The following is an 18,534-nucleotide window of genomic DNA, read 5'->3' on the forward strand; positions in this document are numbered from 1 at the left end:
TTAAAAATTGGGAATGATCTAAATGGTTATCTCTAATGTACAACTAAAACTCCTATTATACAGGAGAGCTGTTAAACATTACAAACAAATATACAGTTAAATTTTTTTGATATGGGAAGATAGCCATCATATTTGATAAGCAGGCTGCAGAAAAATAACCAAATGTACATGGAATAAGAATATCCCCGTGTGCCTGTGTCTAGATGTCTACAAAATATGCATAGATATACAAAAAATGACTGCTTATCTTTGAGAGGGAGAATACAGGTAGGTGATTTTTCTTTTCTTTATAATTTCCGGGAGTTTTCTGAACATATCATATTTTAAAAGTTATTTAATTATGAAAATAATACCTATTTCTTATAAATGATTAAAACAATACAAACACATGAAGTAAAAAGTCAAAGTCCTTTTCTTCCCACTTTGCTCTAAAACCTGTCAGACTTTTTCTGTCCTTCTACAACCTATTTCACCTGCATGGATTTTAAAAAATAAATATGGAATCATACTTGCCTACAACTTTCCTTTTTCACAAAAAAACAAACAAACAAAAAAACCCCCAACCTTTCTAGCATATAGAAACCTAATGCTTTTAAATTACTACATAGTATTCTTCTATAAAATGCTATAATTTATTCATATAATCCTTTAAGATAAACATTTAGGGCAGCCCGGGTGGCTCAGTGGTTTAGCGCCGCCTTCAGCCCCGGGCCTGATCCTGGAGACCTGGGATCGAGTCCCAATTCGGGCTCCTGGGATGCAGCCTGTTTCTCTCTCTGCCTGTGTCTCTGCCTCTATCTTTCTGTGTCTCTCATGAATAAATAAAGATAAACATTTAGGTTATTTCCAGTTTTCCATGTGTTATTTTTATAATGAAATATCTAAGATACAGATACAGTTCCATCAACAAGTCAGCCTTGTCCCTTTCTAAGTCTTTAACCTAAATGAATTAGAATGCTTCCATGATGGTTAATTTTATGTGTCTAGTTTAACCACGGTACCCAGATATCTGGTCAAACATTATTCTAGATGTATTGGTGAAGGTATTTTTTGAAACAGATTTAACATTAAATCAGTAGACTTTTGGTAAAGCAGATTACCCTCCATAATGTGGCTGAGTCTCATGCAATCAATTGAAGGTGTTAACAGAAAAAAGACAAAAAAAAAAAAGAAAAAAGACAGACCTCCCCTGACTGTGAAGGAATTCTGCTGGCCGACCATCAGACTCAAATTGCAGTATTAGCTCTTCCTTAGGTCTCCAGCCTACCGCTCTGCCCTGCATATTTTGTACTTGCCAGCCTCCAAAACTACATAAGCCAATTCCTTAAAATAAATCTCTCTTTCTCTATACACACACCCTCTCTCTTTCCCTCTCTCGCTCCCTCTCAACCCTGTTTCTCCAGAGAACTCTAATACATATTCTAATTACTATTTTGCATAATCATCTTAAAATCATTTTTGCATCTTCTCTATTAAACACTGTATTAAATTCTGGGAGTACCTTAATAGGCTTACAATCTAATCAGACATGAAAGTGGATGCTCCTAATAAATAATATTAAAAGGGAAGGAGGCATGGGTTGCTGCTACATAATTAAAAAAAAAAAGAAAAAAGAAAGCAAGAAAACAGACACTTAGCTCAAAAAAAAAGTGATTTAGGGAAGGATTCTTGGAGAAGGTGCTATCTAAGCTCCACCTTGAAAAATGAGTGGGAATTGGGGGAAGAACGATGGAAAGGGCATTCCAGGGTTAAGAGAGAGTATAATCAAATGTACGTGATTAGGGAAATATTGTCCCTTAAAGAATTAGAAATAGTTCAGTCTTTCTAGGCAGACATTTCAACGCATGAAGCATAATTCTGCAAAAAAATAAGGGACTAGGTCATTGAAAATCTTATACAGGGATCATAATAAGAAGGGTGAAACTATCCTGAGAGGATAGAGAGCCTGAGAAGGTTTGTAAGGACCTGAATTATGAGTTTGAATTTTCATTTTTGATAGATCTCTCTGGCTTCTAAGTGAAGGATGGATATAGGGGCAAAAGACTATTAAGGAAGCTTTGACTAGCCAAGGTAAAAGATCATAAAGGCCTAACTTATGGTAGGGATGTTGTGGATGAAGAAGAGGTACTAAATTAGAGAAACATTTAGGAGGTGAAGCTGATAGGACTCGTAAATGCATCCAAATATGGAGAGTGAGAGAAAGGAATATCTTCAAAAGATCTCATATTTCTATATCTAATGAATTAAGGTATTATAGTGACTGGGCACATGGGGATAGAAGCATGTTTGTGAGAGAAGAGGATGAGTTGAGCTTAGGACTTCTTGAGTTTGGTGGCTATAGTACCTCTAGTAGATAAGTCGCATTAATGTCTATACTAGTATGTAGCTGGTATATACAAGTTCTGTACTGATAAAAGATAACATGTTTTACATATTTTTATCATTTACAAGATGCATGCTATACAGATGGTTAGTATGGACTATAAGAATCATCAAAGGTTTCTTTAAAGAAATGAAACCTATATTAGACCTTGAACTAAGTGCATTAGAGTGGAGAGAATAGGATGAGAAAAGGTACATGGGTGAGAATATGCATAGATAGTAAGACCATTAGTCTTTCAGAAGTCAAGAGCTTTTGGTTGACATATGATTCTACTTACATATGGAATCTGGAAAACAAAACAAATGAGTAAACAAAAGGCAGAAACAGACCCATAAATACAGAGACACCGATGGCTGCCAGAGGGTGGAGAGGGTAGAGGGTGCCAAGAGTAGGGGGATAGGCAACATGAATAAAGGGGAGTGGGAGATACAGTCTTCCAGTCACGGAATGAATAAGTCACAGGGATAAAAGGCACAGCATAAGGAATATAGTCAGTGGTACCATTAATAGCTCTGTATGGAGATTGATGGTAGCTACACTTGGGGTGAGCATAGAACATATAGACTTGTGGAATCACTATGTTGTACACCTGAAACTAATGTAGCACTGTTATATTTAAAAAGAGCTTTTGATTGAATAGGATAGCCCAATTCATGAGTACTCTGAAAGCTTATAGAAAGGGTTTGAGGGGATCCCTGGGTGGCGCAGCGGTTTGGCGCCTGCCTTTGGCCCAGGGCGCGATCCTGGAGACCCGGGATCGAATCCCACATCAGGCTCCCGGTGCATGGAGCCTGCTTCTCCCTCTGCCTGTGTCTCTGCCTCTCTCTCTCTCTCTCTCTGTGACTATCATAAATAAATAAAAATTAAAAAAAAAAAAAAAAAAAGAAAGGGTTTGAACTTTATCTCAGGGATACTTATGGTTTGTAACCTGAGGAATGGAATCATAAAGAGTATTTCAGAAAGATAAGTTTGGTAGTTTAATTAGAAGAGGATCAAATAGCAAACCTGGCACAATGTAATTTCATGGCATGTCTTTAGCCTTCATTTGACATGTGAGATTAATTGCCAGTATAATATAAAAACTATATATTTTTTAAAGATTATTTATTTATTCATGAGAGGCACAGAGAGAGAGAAAGAGACAGAGACACAGGCAGAGGGAGAAGCAGGCTCCATGCAGGGAGCCTGACGTGGGACTTGATCCCGGGTCTCCAGGATCACACTCTGGGCCGAAGGTGGCGCTAAACCGCTGGGCCACAGGGGCTGCCCTAAAAACTATATTTTATATTAAAGTTAATAATATTTCTGTAAGTAAAACATCCCCGAACTTCCGCAAAGAAGGTTTATAAGGTTAAAGTGGCAATTTGAAGATACTTAAAGACAAAACAGAAATGCTGAACTCTTCTTAAAAAAGGTATCAGAAGTAAAAGAAAGAAATATGGCACCATTTAAAAGTCTGGATTTGTTACTGCCATTTTTCACTGTTCTCATTATATAGCTGAAGTCACATAGGTGATGATGAAAAAGTCAGAATGAGAGATTGGTAAAGAATGGAAGAAACCACACATGTCAGTTGTTCAGAAGAGCACTCACTTCCTTACAGCAAGATAAAAATAATAGTTCTAGGAGAGGCTATTATAAAAAGATTTATGTTTGCAATAAAATACAGTACTTCCACTTACCTTCATAATCCCACAGTTCATTGAAAGGTTTTCCTGGTTCTCCAAGTGGGGCTGGAGGATCATTGAAAAATGGAGCACTAACTTCCATCATCACTCCTCCATCGCCTGGATTCAACCTGACAAATGCTGGCTCATGCTTCACTGGAAGACCATCCCAAGTGTGTTCAATTTTAAAATCCATCTGAACACTCTAAAAGAAAAAAAAAGTTTAAAAACTCTTTAAAAATATACAAATGTTTCCTTTAGTTAGACATGAAATGACAATTTCAATGCAAAAAAGAAGGCAGTAAGGCAGCAAAGTAACAAGAACACAATTCTGAGAGTCAAAAGGCTATTAGCCTTCTGGCAAACCATGGACAGGAGTTCTATTGTAAAATAGGTAGTTGGATCCTAAAAACTTTAGAAGGAAGTCTAGATCCAGCTCAAGTCACCTTGTAAAGAGTATGTCAAAATCATTTATAAAAACAGTAATTAGTCCACTGAAGAAACTGTGTACATACGACTATAAACACTTGAGTTTCTAGGTCATCCTTTGTCTTCTAAAATGTGCAGGTGTCTGAATTATTGGAGCCTTTGGGAATCAATATCTTTATAATAAAATTCAATCTGATAAAAAATAACTCTATAAATCAGCAGAAGCACTGCTGTTAACATCTGTTTCTTTGACCAAAACCCTTTCTTTTTGAGTAGCAGATGAAGGGTGGCGGGGGTCAGGGGGCTCCAACCATTTCAAGGTTAGTAGAGTTTATATTGTCTTCCTTGGTCTCGGGGTATAGATTTTCTTAGTTTCTTCAATTGTTGAAATTTCACGTGTTAAATGACTACATGTTTGGTTAATCCCTTTTCTCTGATTGAAAAATGTGAACAAAATTTATCATTTACACTTTGAAATAGACTTAATACATTTGATACAAGAAGTATTTGCATTTTAGATTTTTTTCTTTAAAAAAGTAAGTAGACCTACATAGTATTATATTAATAGAATTACATTTTTTTATTAAACAGTATGGATCTGGCATTTTATAAATATTATCTCATTTAACTTCATAACAAACTTGGGGAGGAACCATTTTTATCGTCCTTACAAACAAAGAAACACACACACACACACACACACAAACAAATGAGGAAACAAATTTGTCCAAGGTCACATGGCTAGCAAATAATGAAACTGAACCAAAATAGGCCATGTTTTCCCAGATGAAGATATTTCAGGAATCTGCAAGAGGATGCAAACCTTATTTTAAGAGTGGTGGATTCCCCAAATCATACTACATCATTACGTCTTGTTCAGAAGATAATCCTGATTAGTAATGATGCTATTTCTAGACTTTAATTTCCCTTATCTGAAGTCTGGGCACTTCCTTGCTTCACATGTTACTTTTACTACAAATAATAAAGTTATTAAGTTTTAAATAACTTAATAGGTAGCACTACTTTACACCCCAAACAAGAGTAGATCTGCTTTTATATTTAACTTCAGTGAATAGATACTGAATACCTCCTAGGTACCAATCACAGGGAGATCCAAATATTTAAGCTCTGTGGAACACAGGAATCCAAGATCTCTGAAAACCTTTTCCTAAGTATGCAGGTCTTCCTAATTTTCACTACATGTTAGCAAATTTTAATTGATAACCTCTAAAATAAAAAAAAATAATTCTAGTATTATAACCCATTTGCCACTATTAGTATGTGAGAAGACAATACATTCAGCAATTTATATTCTTTACTATTAAAATAAACTCAGTGAGTGATAGGCCGCATAAATTGATTCTGATTTTTGTAGTACTGGCTTATATGGAATAAAATACCTCAACAATAAAATAACTTTCTTTAGTTGAAATATCAAGGCACAGTCTTCATATATAAATGGATAAACCTCAATCTCAAATTTTAGTACTAATAAGTATTATCTTAAAGCATATGGGAAGAAATAAAAATAAGTCAAGATATTAGAAATGCCGATTAAATTTGATACCAATATGCTAAGAGAATATGCTATTCTCCTAATTTGGAGCTTAACAATCCTGGCAAAATATAACATAGTGACTAGGAAGCTTTGGCAGATTCACTCATCCTCCACAGACCCAGTATATCTACAAAAATACTGCACACATTAAAGAGATCCCTATCTAATCATTGGGTTTCCACTAGGGAGTTTTCAATTCCCAGCTTTCAGGCAATCATCTCTATGTTCAAATGGAATTAAACCATTTCCAGCAAGTTGATCCTAAAAATGGCCTGTCATTTCCATTCACACAATGTGGGTCTTGTGGTCAGAATGAGGTGTAGTTTACACTTTCAAATTAATTCAAAATATAATCTTATCTGAAAGAAGAACTTAAATATAAAAGCAGAGCTACTCTTGCTGGGAGTATAAAGTAGCGCTACCTCAAGACTTTCTACTGGCCCTTTTCCCTGATTTTTTTGAGCAGTGTTTGAAATTAATGCAAGAGGAACTGAAAGAATATGTGACCTCGAAACCAGCTCTGCAAGAAATTTTAAGGAGGACTCTTAAAATTCCCCTTTAAGAAGAAGTTCAGTGGAACAATCCACAAAAACAAGGACTGAATAGATATCATGACACTAAACTCATATCTCTCAATAGTAACTCTGAATGTGATCGGGCTTAATGACCCCATCAAAAGGCGCAGGGTTTCAGACTGGATAAAAAAGCAGGACCCATCTATTTGCTGTCTCGCCATCCTTATATCAGATAAACTAAAATTTACCCCAAAGACTGTAGTGAGAGATGAAGAGGGACACTATCTCATACTTAAAGGATCTATCCAACAAGAGGATTTAAGAATCCTCAATATATATGCCCCGAATATGGGAGCTGCCAAATATTTAAATCAATTAATAACCAAAGTGAAGAAATACTTAGATAATAATACACTTATACTTGGTGACTTCAATCTAGCTCTTTCTATACTCGATAGGTTTCTAAGCACAACATCTCCAAAGAAACGAGAGCTTTAAACGATACACTGGACCAGATGGATTTCACAGATATCTACAGAACTTTACATCCAAACTCAACTGAATACACATTCTTCTCAAGTGCACATGGAACTTTCTCCAGAATAGACCACATACTGGGTCACAAATCAGGTCTGAACTGATACCAAAAGATTGGGATCATCCCCTGCATATTCTCAGACCATAATGCCTTGAAATTAGAACTAAAACACAACAAGAAGTTTGGAAGGACCTCAAACACGTGGAGGTTAAGGACCATCCTGCTAAAAGATGAAAGGGTCAACCGGGATATTAAGGAAGAATTAAAAAGATTCATGGAAACTAATGAGAATGAAGAAACAACCGTTCAAAATCTTTGGGATGCAGCAAAAGCAGTCCTAAGGGGGAAATACATCACAATGCAAGCATCCATTCAAAAACTGGAAAGAACTCAAATACAAAAGCTAACTTTACACATAAAGGAGCTAGAGAAAAAATAGCAAATAGATCCTGCACCCAGCAGAAGAAGAGAGTTAATAAAGATTCAAGCAGAACTCAATGAAATCGAGACCAGAAGAACTGTGGAACAGATCAACAGAACCAGGAGTTGGTTCTTTAAAAGAATTAATAAGATAGAAAAACCATTAGCCAGCCTTATTAAAAAGAAGAGAGAGAAGACTCAAATTAATAAAATCATGAATGAGAAAGGAGAGATCACTACTAACACCAAGGAAATACAAACGATTTTAAAAACATATTATGAACAGCTATACGCCAATAAATTAGGCAATCTGGAAGAAATGGATGCATTCCTGGAAAGCCACAAACTACCAAAACTGGAACAGGAAGAAATAGAAAACCTGAACAGGCCAATAACCAGGGAGGAAATAGAAGCAGTCATCAAAAACCGCCCAAGACACAAAAGTCCAGGGCCAGATGGCTTCCCAGGGGAATTCTATCAAACGTTTAAAGAAGAAACCATACCTATTCTACTAAAACTGTTTGGAAAGATAGAAAGAGATGGAGTACTTCCAAATTCGTTCTATGAGGCCAGCATCACTTTAATTCCAAAACCAGACAAAGACCCCACCAAAAAGGAGAATTACAGACCAATATCCCTGATGAACATGGATGCAAAAATTCTCAACAAGATACTAGCCAATAGGGTCCAACAGTACATTAAGAAAATTATTCACCACGACCAAGTAGGATTTATCCCCGGGACACAAGGCTGGTTCAACACTCGTAAAACAATCAATGTGATTCATCATATCAGCAAGAGAAAAAACAAGAACCATATGATCCTCTCATTAGATGCAGAGAAAGCATTTGACAAAATACAGCATCCATTCCTGATCAAAACTCTTCAGAGTGTAGGGATAGAGGAAACATTCCTCGATATCTTAAAAGCCATCTACGAAAAGCCCACAGCAAATATCATTCTCAATGGGGAAGCACTGGGAGCCTTTCCCCTAAGATCAGGAACAAGACTGGGATGTCCACTCTCACCACTGCTGTTCAACATAGTACTGGAAGTCCTAGCCTCAGCAATCAGACAACAAAAAGACATTAAAGGCATTCAAATTGGCAAAGAAGAAGTCAAACTCTCCCTCTTTGCCGACGACATGATACTCTACGTAGAAAACCCAAAAGCCTCCACCCCAAGATTGCTAGAACTCATACAACAATTTGATAGCGTGGCAGGATACAAAATCAATGCCCAGAAATCAATGGCATTTCTATACACTAACAATGAGACTGAAGAAAGAGCAATTAAGGAGTCAATTCCATTTACAATTGCACCCAAAAGCATAAGATACCTTGGAATAAACCTAACCAAAGAGGTAAATGATCTATACCCTAAAAACTACAGAACACTTCTGAAAGAAATTGAGGAAGATACAAAGAGATGGAAAAATATTCCATGCTCATGGATTGGCAGAATTAATATTGTGATAATGTCAATGTTACCCAGGGCAATGTACACGTTTAATGCAATCCCTATCAAAATACCATGGACTTTCTTCAGAGAGAACAAATTATTTTAAGATTTCTGTGGAATCAGAAAAGACCCCCGAATAGCCAGGGGAATTTTAAAAAGAAAACCATATCTGGGGGCATCACAATGCCAGATTTCAGGTTGTACTACAAAGCAATGGTCATCAAGACAGTGTGGTACTGGCACAAAAACAGACACACATAGATCAATGGAACAGAATCAGAACCCAGAAGTGAACCCTGAACTTTATGGTCAACTAATATTCGATAAAGGAGGAAAGACTATCCACTGGAAGAAAGACAGTCTCTTCAATAAATGGTGCTGGGAAAATTGGACATCCACATGCAGAAGAATGAAACTAGACCACTCTCTTTCACCAGACACAAAGATAAACTCAAAATGGATGAAAGATCTATATGTGAGACAAGATTCCATCAAAATCCTAGAGGAGAACACAGGCAACACCCTTTTTGAACGTGGCCACAGTAACTTCTTGCAAGATACATCCATGAAGGCAAAAGAAACAAAAGCAAAAATGAACTATTGGGACTTCATCAAGAGAAGAAGCTTTTGCACAGCAAAGGATACAGTCAACAAAACTAAAAGACAACCTACAGAATGGGAGAAGATATTTGCAAATGACGTATCAGATAAAGGGCTAGTTTCCAAGATCTATAAAGAACTTATTACACTCAACACCAAAGAAACAATCCAATCATGAAATGGGCAAAAGACATGAACAGAAATCTCACAGAGGAAGACATAGACATGGCCAACATGCACATGAGAAAATGCTCTGCATCACTTGCCATCAAGGAAATACAAATCAAAACCACAATGAGATACCACCTCACACCAGTGAGAATGGGGAAAATCAACAAAGCAGGAAACCACAAATGTTGGAGAGGATGTGGAGAAAAGGGAACCCTCTTACACTGTTGGTGGGAATGTGAACTGGTGCAGCCACTCTGGAAAACTGTGGTTTTTCCTTTGAGGTTCCTCAAAGAGTTAAAAATAGACCTGCCTTACGACCCAGCAATTACACTGTTGGGGATTTACCCCAAAGATACAGATGCAATGAAACGCCGGGACACCTGCACCCCGATGTTTATAGCAGCAATGTCCACAATAGCTAAACTGTGGAAGGAGCCTCGGTGTCCATCGGAAGATGAATGGATAAAGAAGATGTGGTTTATGTATACAATGGAATACTACTTAGCCATTAGAAATGACAAATACCCACCATTTGCTTCAACGTGGATGGAACTGGAGGGTACTATGCTGAGTGAAATAAGTCAATTGTAGAAGGACAAACATTATATGTTCTCATTCATTTGGGGAATATAAATAATAGTGAAAGGGAATATAAGGGAAGGGAGAAGAAATGTGTGGGAAATATCAGAAAGGGAGACAGAACATAAAGACTCCTAACTCTGGGAAACGAACTAGGGGTGGTGGAAGGGGAGGAGAGTGGGGGGTGGGGGTAAATGGGTGACGGGCACTGAGGGGGGCACTTGACGGGATGAGCACTGGGTGCTATTCTGTATGTTGGTAAATTGAACACCAATAAAAAATAAATTTATTAAAAAAAAAGAAATTAATGCAAGAAATATTGAATATACTTCCACTGCTGGGAGGAGTGCCATGGCTGACATGGCTGACAAGGGTAGAATGTAATTTTGGCTTTGACTGCATAAAATGATTTTAATTTCCTACTAGAGTGACAAATTTGTTAAGTTGCTTAAAGAACACTAATGTTAATCCAAGTGTGCATAATATTTATAACAAAATTAACCTAAAAAGTATAGTCCTGCCCACTAGTTTACAATGTAATCTAAAGATAATGTTGGATCCAGAGAGAAACAACTGATTCTCCTTTCAACTTCCTGGGGACCGGGGATACTTACTATTCTCTCTTGAAACTTAATTCTTAGTGCCTCTCAATTTTGTATGCACATGTGCTCATATGAAATAGACAATTCAACTGTCAATGTCCTTTGTGACCTATGCTAGTGTGCATCCCCCACTCTACTTTTTATCATTCTCTGCTGCCTGTACATTGCTCAGTTTTGATTCACAGCATTATACCACAGGACATGTTTGTTTATTGTCTCCCCATTCCCAGCCAGAAAGCCTGTAAGTAATATGAACTCATCATTTATTTGTCAAGTGAATAATCCTCCTAGTTTTTGGATCCAAAACTTCATGATTCTAAGGTTTTCTGCAAAATAAATCAATTGTATTCATGGTATCACTCTCTTTCAGTTAAAACAATAGCAAGTAACTAAGATAATATGTCATATCTAGAAACTTCCTTTCAATTTAGTTTATCAAAGGTTACCTACTCACTTTGTTTCAGGTGCTGTACCAGGTGTTAGGGAAATTAACTATAAGCCTAGGGGAGTTAGGGATGTGTCTCATGTAGCTAAACCAACAAAGTCTATATTATCAATTGGTTTATTTTATAGTCCAATTTGATAAAGTTGGATTCCTACACCAAGCTAAGTTTTTCTTTTTTAAGATTTTATTTATTTGAGAGAGAGCAAGAGTGGAACACATAAAAGAGGGAGAGGAAGAGGGAGAAGCAGACTCATAGGTGAGCAGAGAGCCCATGTGGGGCTTGATCCCAGGACCCTGGGATCAGACGCTTAATTGACAGAGCCACCCAGGTGCCCCACCAAACTAAGTTTTAAATGAATCAAAGATTTAAACATAAAAACCATATTATAAGAGAAAAATTAATTTTTAAGACAATGTTATAGTTGAAAAAGCCTTTTAAAATATAACCCCAAACTCAAAAGACAGAAAAGAATGATACATTTGGCTGCATAAAATTAACAAAACTAAAAGCAAAGACCTGCCTTCACCCACCCAAAAGAGCTCACTATTACAAAAATCAAAAGACAGTTGGGGAAAAAATATCTGCAACTCATATTTCAGACAAATAACTAACTTTTTCAGTGCTTAAAGGGGTCCTAGAAATTAATAAGGAAAAGATCAATACCCCAACAGAAAAATAGGATAAAACAGTTAACAAAAGGTAAATGCAAAATGTTCAACCTCATTTATGATAGAAATGCACATTAAAGCAACAATAAATTACTATTTTCTTGTATTGGAAAATTTGATAACATGATGTGATAATGCAAAACAATGAAAAACAATCACATATTGTTGTTGGGGCATAACTGGCACAGCTTCTGTGAAGAACAATCCTTCAAAATCTATCAAAACAAAACATGCAAATATCCTTTGACTCAACAATTCTAGTTCTAGGAGTTATTACACCTGCACATATTCAAAATGACATAAGTATAAAGATATTCACTGCAACACTGTCTACAATAACAAAATAATGTAAGCAATTTAAATACCCATAAGTACAGGATTGGTAAGGAAATTATGCTGTATCATGCAATGAAATACTATGTAGCTGCTAAAAAAGAGTAAGAAGCTCTATATATATTTAAAATATACTAAGGGAAAAAAAGCAAGGTGCAAAATGTATGAACTTATTTCATTGAAAAAGAAGACTATTTGCATAAATGCTTGTGAATGCATATACTATCTCAGAAAGCACAGACAAGAAACCAGTGGTGGCAGTGGTTACCTCTTATGAGGCAATTGCTGGAGACAAGAGAGCAAGGGAGGCTTATTTTCAACTGCTATTACTTAAAACAACAACAACAAAAACTGCCTGAATTTTATACTATTAAAAAATAAATGAATGATTAAAAAGTGTTTTTTAAAGTCCATGTGATATATACCTCCTCTCTATATTATATATGCTTAACATTTCTTAAATGTCAGAATGAATACTGGGAATATTATTGAAGGAATATATTCATTCAAGGTGATCACCAGCCTATTATGCAATTTTGATGTTGGCTGTTTAGACTTCCTTAGAAGAATGTTTATCGTTAATCTGTGTTTTTCCACATTTTAACTTCTATTCCTCAAATTACTCTTTCATCCAAAAAAAGTTCCAATTTTAAAATTATTTTCATGCTTGTTTGCATTATGGAGAGGCCTTTAAAAGGAAAGTTGAGAAAGGAGAGAACCGCAGAACACTAAATGTCCAGGAGACAAAAAACATTCCACAAAGGTTAAAAGAAGGAAGTAATGGAAAAGATGTTTTCTCAGAACGTTTTACAAGGGAAATTTCCAAATTCTTCTATTCACGAAATTGCCTTTAGTTTCCTATAATTATATTTCAGTTTGCATTCTTGCTTCCACCTGCACCCCTGCCCGTTTATGAGAGAAACGGAGAAAGGAAGCAGTCGGAAAGTGGGAGTAAATAAACTGTGCCAGCAGAAGCAGCAGCTGAAAAAGAAGTTACCAAAGAAAAGGCTAACAAGACTGGGCGAAGCTGCAAGTAAGAAGCGAGGTAAGGACGCTAAACAAGAGAAGAACACAGACCGGGAAGCTCTTTTTCCGTTCAACACTCAGCTCGCTGCTTTCTGCGCAGGTGACTGAAGAGGGCTCAGCCTTAGGCTCCGCCCAGCTGCCTACATATCCCAGGGGGGTTGGGCGTGGAGGACTGAAGCCAACTCGTCCTGGTTTTACAGGAAAGGAAAAAAAGGAAGTGAACCTCTGAACTTTTGATCATTCTACTGAAGTTTGTGTGATTTTCTAGAAGGAGAAGGAAGGGTAATTCAGCAATATAAATACCATGTAATAATCTGAAAATGAGCTGTAAATTCCAGTTCAGGCAGGCACTTTCCAACTATGATCACCAGCAAATCACTGTAAAAAGGATTTTGTGAATGGATATACATATACATAAATGTATTTAGGACAGTGCCTAGCATGTATGTAGTAAATACTCAGAAAACATTAGCTGTTATTATTAAAGTCTACACAGGTTTGCGTAAAGAAAATATTTTTCTGTTGAAATTTTTTAAATTATAGGTTACTTAAGTGGTTGTCCTATTAAAACTAGACTATAAGGCAGGATAGTCTAAATGACCCTTGAGATCCCAAAATATGGTTCTGGTTGGTTCAGTCTTACCTATTCCAACAGTTTCAGTATTTATCAGCTTATTTTCCTTCATTTAGTGTCTCCCACCCAAGACAGTGTGAACTTATTGTTTCTATACAGGATTAGATGTAAATTCATAACATAATCATACATAAACTTTTAAAGTTCTCAAGAAAAGGCAATGATTTACAGAACTACTCTATTTCTAAATAATAAAATCATTCTGTATTTTGGTTGCTGAGAGTTACCAAAATGTCTACGGGATCTGTGGGTTTAATTCAGCAAGCAGTCACTGGACCTGAACTTCACAGCTACTCTGAGAATACTGTGCATATATTCTACATGTTTAAGTAAATTCACCATTTTCTCCTGATCTGCAACAGCAGATATTACATTAGTGTATGGCCATTATTCAATTATTTTCAGGTAAAGTATTAAAGTACACCATATGAAGCTGCAGAAAAATCACAATTTCATATGGTTTAGCATAAGTATGTTTTGCTCATAACATACTTTTAAAAACTTCTTTGGGGGAAAGCAGCTTTCGTATTTGTTTTACGAAAACTATTATTTTTGTTTTATAAAAATCATTTGATGGGAGAGGGAAATGAGCTCTTGCTCAATAGCTCAATTTCCAACTTTGTATTCTTCATGGTGCTTTCTTTCCACATGGTACTGGCTGCTTGATGTCAATTTATTAAACAAATTAATATTAGTAAGAACTATAAATTTTCAAAGGTTTTCTTTCTTTTTTTAATTTTTTTTATTTATGATAGTCACACAGAATGAGAGAGAGAGGCAGAGACACAGGCAGAGGGAGAAGCAGGCTCCATGCACCGGGAGCCCGACGTGGGACTCAATCCCGAGTCTCCAGGATCGCGCCCTGGGCCAAAGACAGGCGCTAAACCGCTGCACCACCCAGGGATACCCTCAAAAGTTTCCTTTATTGAAGAAATATATCTAACACACACACACACAAAAATGAAATTGGAGCTAGAGAATGGTTAAACACATGATTTTCCCATTCCTTGTACTCAATTACACTGATACTTTCCAATCCACCAAATTCCTTAAATTAATTCCTTCATCAGGTATTTTTGAACCCTTCTTGGATTCCAGGCTCTCTAATGGAGCCTATAAACAAACTACAAAACAATATGATAGAGACTGGATGGAGGAAGAAGCACAAAGTATTAAGGAAGCACCCTCCTTGGGGAAAGTGGGTAGAGAACACAAGAGAACTTTTAAAAGCAAGCAACACTAGAGGGGATACTTTAAGGATAAGTGGAAGCGTGACAATTTTGTTTCATAAAGATGAAAAATATTTTGTAAAAGCTCCATGCAAAAACCAGTAGAATCTTACAAACCAGCTTCCCAAACAAACCGCAATACCGTAATTTGCATTGAACTTGACCATATAAGCCAAATAGCTCAAGTATAGAGATAAAAATTCCAACTTCAGATATTTAATTTACATAATGCAAAGACCACTCATCATTTATATCCAGAAAGTGATCTTTGCGTTCACCAACACTAATACATCTTATTAATATCTAGTGTAGGTGTGGAATTAAGTTTATAACTGATGCCAAATTAACTCCAATGGCAACATGCAGATTCAAATGTAGGAGAACTTAAAGTCTAGTCCTCGGGGAGCGGGGGAGGAGCTCATGAAAAAGTCCTACGCTGACCTTTCAAGAAAGAGTTGACGTTTGCCCACTCAATCTCTCCCTCCAGTAAGTTTAACATTTATTTATTTATTCATGAGAGAGAGAGAGAGAGAGAGAGAGAGAGAGAGAGAGAGGAGCAGAGACACAGGCAGAGGGAGAAGCAGGCTCCACGCAGGGAGCCCGACGCGGGACTCGATCCCGGGTCTCCAAGGTCATGCCCTGGGCCGAAGGCAGATGCGCAGCCGCTGCCCATTCCTCCAATTTTAAGATAGGGCTTAAATGCAGACAAAATTTTTAATACTGGAAATTGTCATTTTGCCCTCAGATATTAAGTTCTGCCTAATTTTTTCTGACAAAAAAAATAACTTTTTTGTTCTTTTTGAGGAAGCAAAGATTTGCAGGATCTTTGTACCACCTCTAACTACACGTACGCCTTCCTGACACAGCTAAACACAGCTTGTCTCCTTCCCCTAAAGACCCAGAGGGGCAGGGCCGTACTTAGCTTGTGGAGACCAAGCCCACCTCCAAGATCCTCCAGAAGCTCCGCTCTGGGGGCGGCCTCGGAAGGCGCCAGCTTGGGCCCCGCCTCCAGTCAGACGTCTACTCACTTTCCAAACCCGCTCCTTGCGGCCAGCAAGCAGGTTCCCTCAGTGCAGAAGTGCCAGGCATCAAAGATTCTGGGAGCGTTTAAAATATGTGCTTGACGCCCTCCCTACGTTTACAACTTGGGGGGTTTTCTTGAAAAACCCCACACGCTGCACAGCCCCGCGGGCTCGCCCCCGGGAGGGAGCCTGCTCGCCGCCTCGGGGGTGGCTCCGCGCGCCGCCTTCCAGGTTCTCACAGCTCCACCCAGAGCTGGACCGATAGCCAATAGCGTGTAAGGACTCTAGGAAGCGCGATGACGCAGGCGCCGACGTCCACGTGATGACGCAGGCCGCGTCGCCGTCTCCAAGGAGCGGCCCGGGGCACCGGTTTCAAAGTCGCAGGGCGGGCCGAGTGGACTTCCGCGGCTGGCCCCGGGTTTCGCCGGCGTCCTGGAGTCGACCCCCGCCTTCCTCCCCGAACGCTGCCCCCAGGACGCCGCCGCCCGGCTGCTCGCCGGCTCTGTAGGCTGTGTCCTGAGCGGCCCGGCACGACCCCGAGTGACCTGCGGGACGCCTCCGGCCGCCCGCGTCCGCGCTTTACCCCGCCGGGATTCGGGGCGGGGGAGGGGGGGGACGAGGCCCCAAAATTCACGTGGCGGATCCTCGGCGCGCCTGGCATCTGAAGTCCGCTGCCCGGTCGAGGGGCCGCGCTGGGACTCGGGAGAAGGAGGCGCGGCGGGGCTGTCGACGTGAGGAGGATGCTGCCTACGCCCTCGAGAGCTTGACAAGCCCCGGAGCGTCGCTCTGTCCTGTGTCTCCGCACGGCGAGCTCTGGTGGTGGTGGGGGGGGGGGGGGGGGGGGGTCGGGTCGCTTTTGTTGTTCTTTTTTTGTTTCATTTTTGGAAGAAAGTGGCAGGTGGTGAAATCCCAAGGAAATGGCCACGGAAATCGACTTTCTGAGAGACCAAAGTAAGCTCCGTATCCCACTGTGGAAAATGGTTACCCTGCGTGGCGAGGTTGCCGACCGGCTACTATTTTCGAATATGCCCGTTCGGTGCATGGAAATTTTGGAGAAACTCAAGTCAGCTTTACGGGAAAGCCTGGCGGGCGGGCGGGTGGGTGGGTGCGTATATGCTTAAGCAGAACATCGCCTGGTTCCTCCTTCAGCTGGACGCGGTTAGTATGTTCCTCGCATGCCCCGGAGAACTCAGAGGGGCGAGAGGCCAGGAAGAGTCTCCCCAAGGCACAGTTGTGGCTGTTTTTTTTGTTTTGTTTTGTTTTGTTGTTTTTTTTTTTAAATATTCATGAGAGAGAGACACAGAGCGAGGCAGAGGGAGAAGCAGGCTCCACGCAGGGAGCCCGACCCGACGTGGGACTCGATCCCGGGCCTCCGGGGTCACGCCCTGGGCTGAAGGCGGGCGCTAACCCGCTGAGCCACCCGGGCTGCCCAGTTGTGGCCGTTTTTGTAAGGAGATGTTTATGTAAAGTCCCGTTTCGGTTACGTGTACGTGCCAGGCTCTCAACAGGCACCGCTGCTGCAAAGAGGTGGACAGTCCTGCCCTCCAGGAATTTAATTTGAGGAAAGAAATCCGTAAATTCCATAGATACACGCAATTGGCAGCAGGTGCTAACCCTTACGCCTCGGTTCCTTCATGGGGTTGTTGGAATGATTAAATGAGAGTTTTGTTTTGTTTTTTAGGATTTTATTTATTCATGAGACCTGGGGTGGCGGGGGGGCGGGGGCATAGAGAGAAGCAGGCTCCATGCAGGGAGCCCGACGTGAGACTAGAACCTGGGACTCCAGGATCACACCTTGGGCTGAAGGCAGATGCTCAACCACTGAGCCACCCAGGTTGTCCCCGATTAAAGGAGTATTAAAATATGTAAAGGCTGGGGCAGCCCCGGTGGCTCAGCGGTTTAGCGCCGCCTTCAGCCCAGGGCCTGATCCTGGAGTCCAGGGATCGAGTCCAGGGATCGAGTCCCGGTTGGGCTCCTTGTATGGAGTCTGCCTGTGTCTCTGCCTCTGTGTGTGTGTGTGTGTGTGTCTCACGAATAAATAAATAAAATCTTTTAAAATACGTAAAGGGTTTAGCATAGTATCTGACACTAAACATATTTAACTATTAAAGGACTGTTATTAACTGTGATCAAGGAAGGTGTCATTTGGGCTAAAGCTTGAAGTACTAATACGAATCTGCTAGACAAGAACCGTGTGGGTATCCCAAATAGAATGGTATATGCAGCATGTATGCAGCGTTGAGGAGATGAGTA

The 18,534-nt window shown here is 39.5% G+C and overlaps 2 protein-coding genes across 15 annotated transcripts in view; one reads left to right on the forward strand and one right to left on the reverse strand.

The window, feature by feature from the left end:
* The window catches only part of C19H4orf33 (chromosome 19 C4orf33 homolog), a 306,533-nt gene extending 289,998 nt beyond the window's left edge, over positions 1 to 16,535 (reverse strand). For 5 of the 8 annotated variants that reach the window (XR_004807008.2, XR_007403877.1, XR_007403876.1 and 2 more), the window contains exons 1-3: positions 16,288 to 16,535; positions 13,448 to 13,584; positions 4,066 to 4,255 (exon numbers count right to left, since the gene is read on the reverse strand). Coding sequence is in view for 4 of the 8 variants with exons in the window: in XM_025420624.3 (XP_025276409.1) it covers positions 4,066 to 4,255; positions 13,448 to 13,584; positions 16,288 to 16,348 (388 nt within the window). In the remaining 4 variants the exon portion in view is untranslated. Of the gene's footprint in view, positions 1 to 4,065; positions 4,256 to 13,447; positions 13,585 to 16,201 lie in introns of all 8 variants that reach the window. The other 3 variants (XM_025420623.3, XM_025420625.3, XM_035702211.2) reach the window with 3 other exon arrangements.
* Positions 16,536 to 16,612: 77 nt separating this feature from the next.
* SCLT1 (sodium channel and clathrin linker 1) overlaps positions 16,613 to 18,534 on the forward strand; it is a 178,018-nt gene continuing 176,096 nt past the window's right edge. For 4 of the 7 annotated variants that reach the window (XR_004807007.2, XM_025420618.3, XM_025420621.3 and 1 more), the window contains exon 1: positions 16,614 to 17,232. Coding sequence is in view for 5 of the 7 variants with exons in the window: in XM_025420618.3 (XP_025276403.1) it covers positions 17,199 to 17,232 (34 nt within the window). In the remaining 2 variants the exon portion in view is untranslated. Of the gene's footprint in view, positions 17,233 to 18,534 lie in introns of all 7 variants that reach the window. The other 3 variants (XM_049097251.1, XM_025420622.3, XM_049097250.1) reach the window with 2 other exon arrangements.

Source organism: Canis lupus, chromosome 19 (assembly GCF_003254725.2).
Source record: "Canis lupus dingo isolate Sandy chromosome 19, ASM325472v2, whole genome shotgun sequence".
Taxonomy (NCBI): domain Eukaryota; kingdom Metazoa; phylum Chordata; class Mammalia; order Carnivora; family Canidae; genus Canis; species Canis lupus.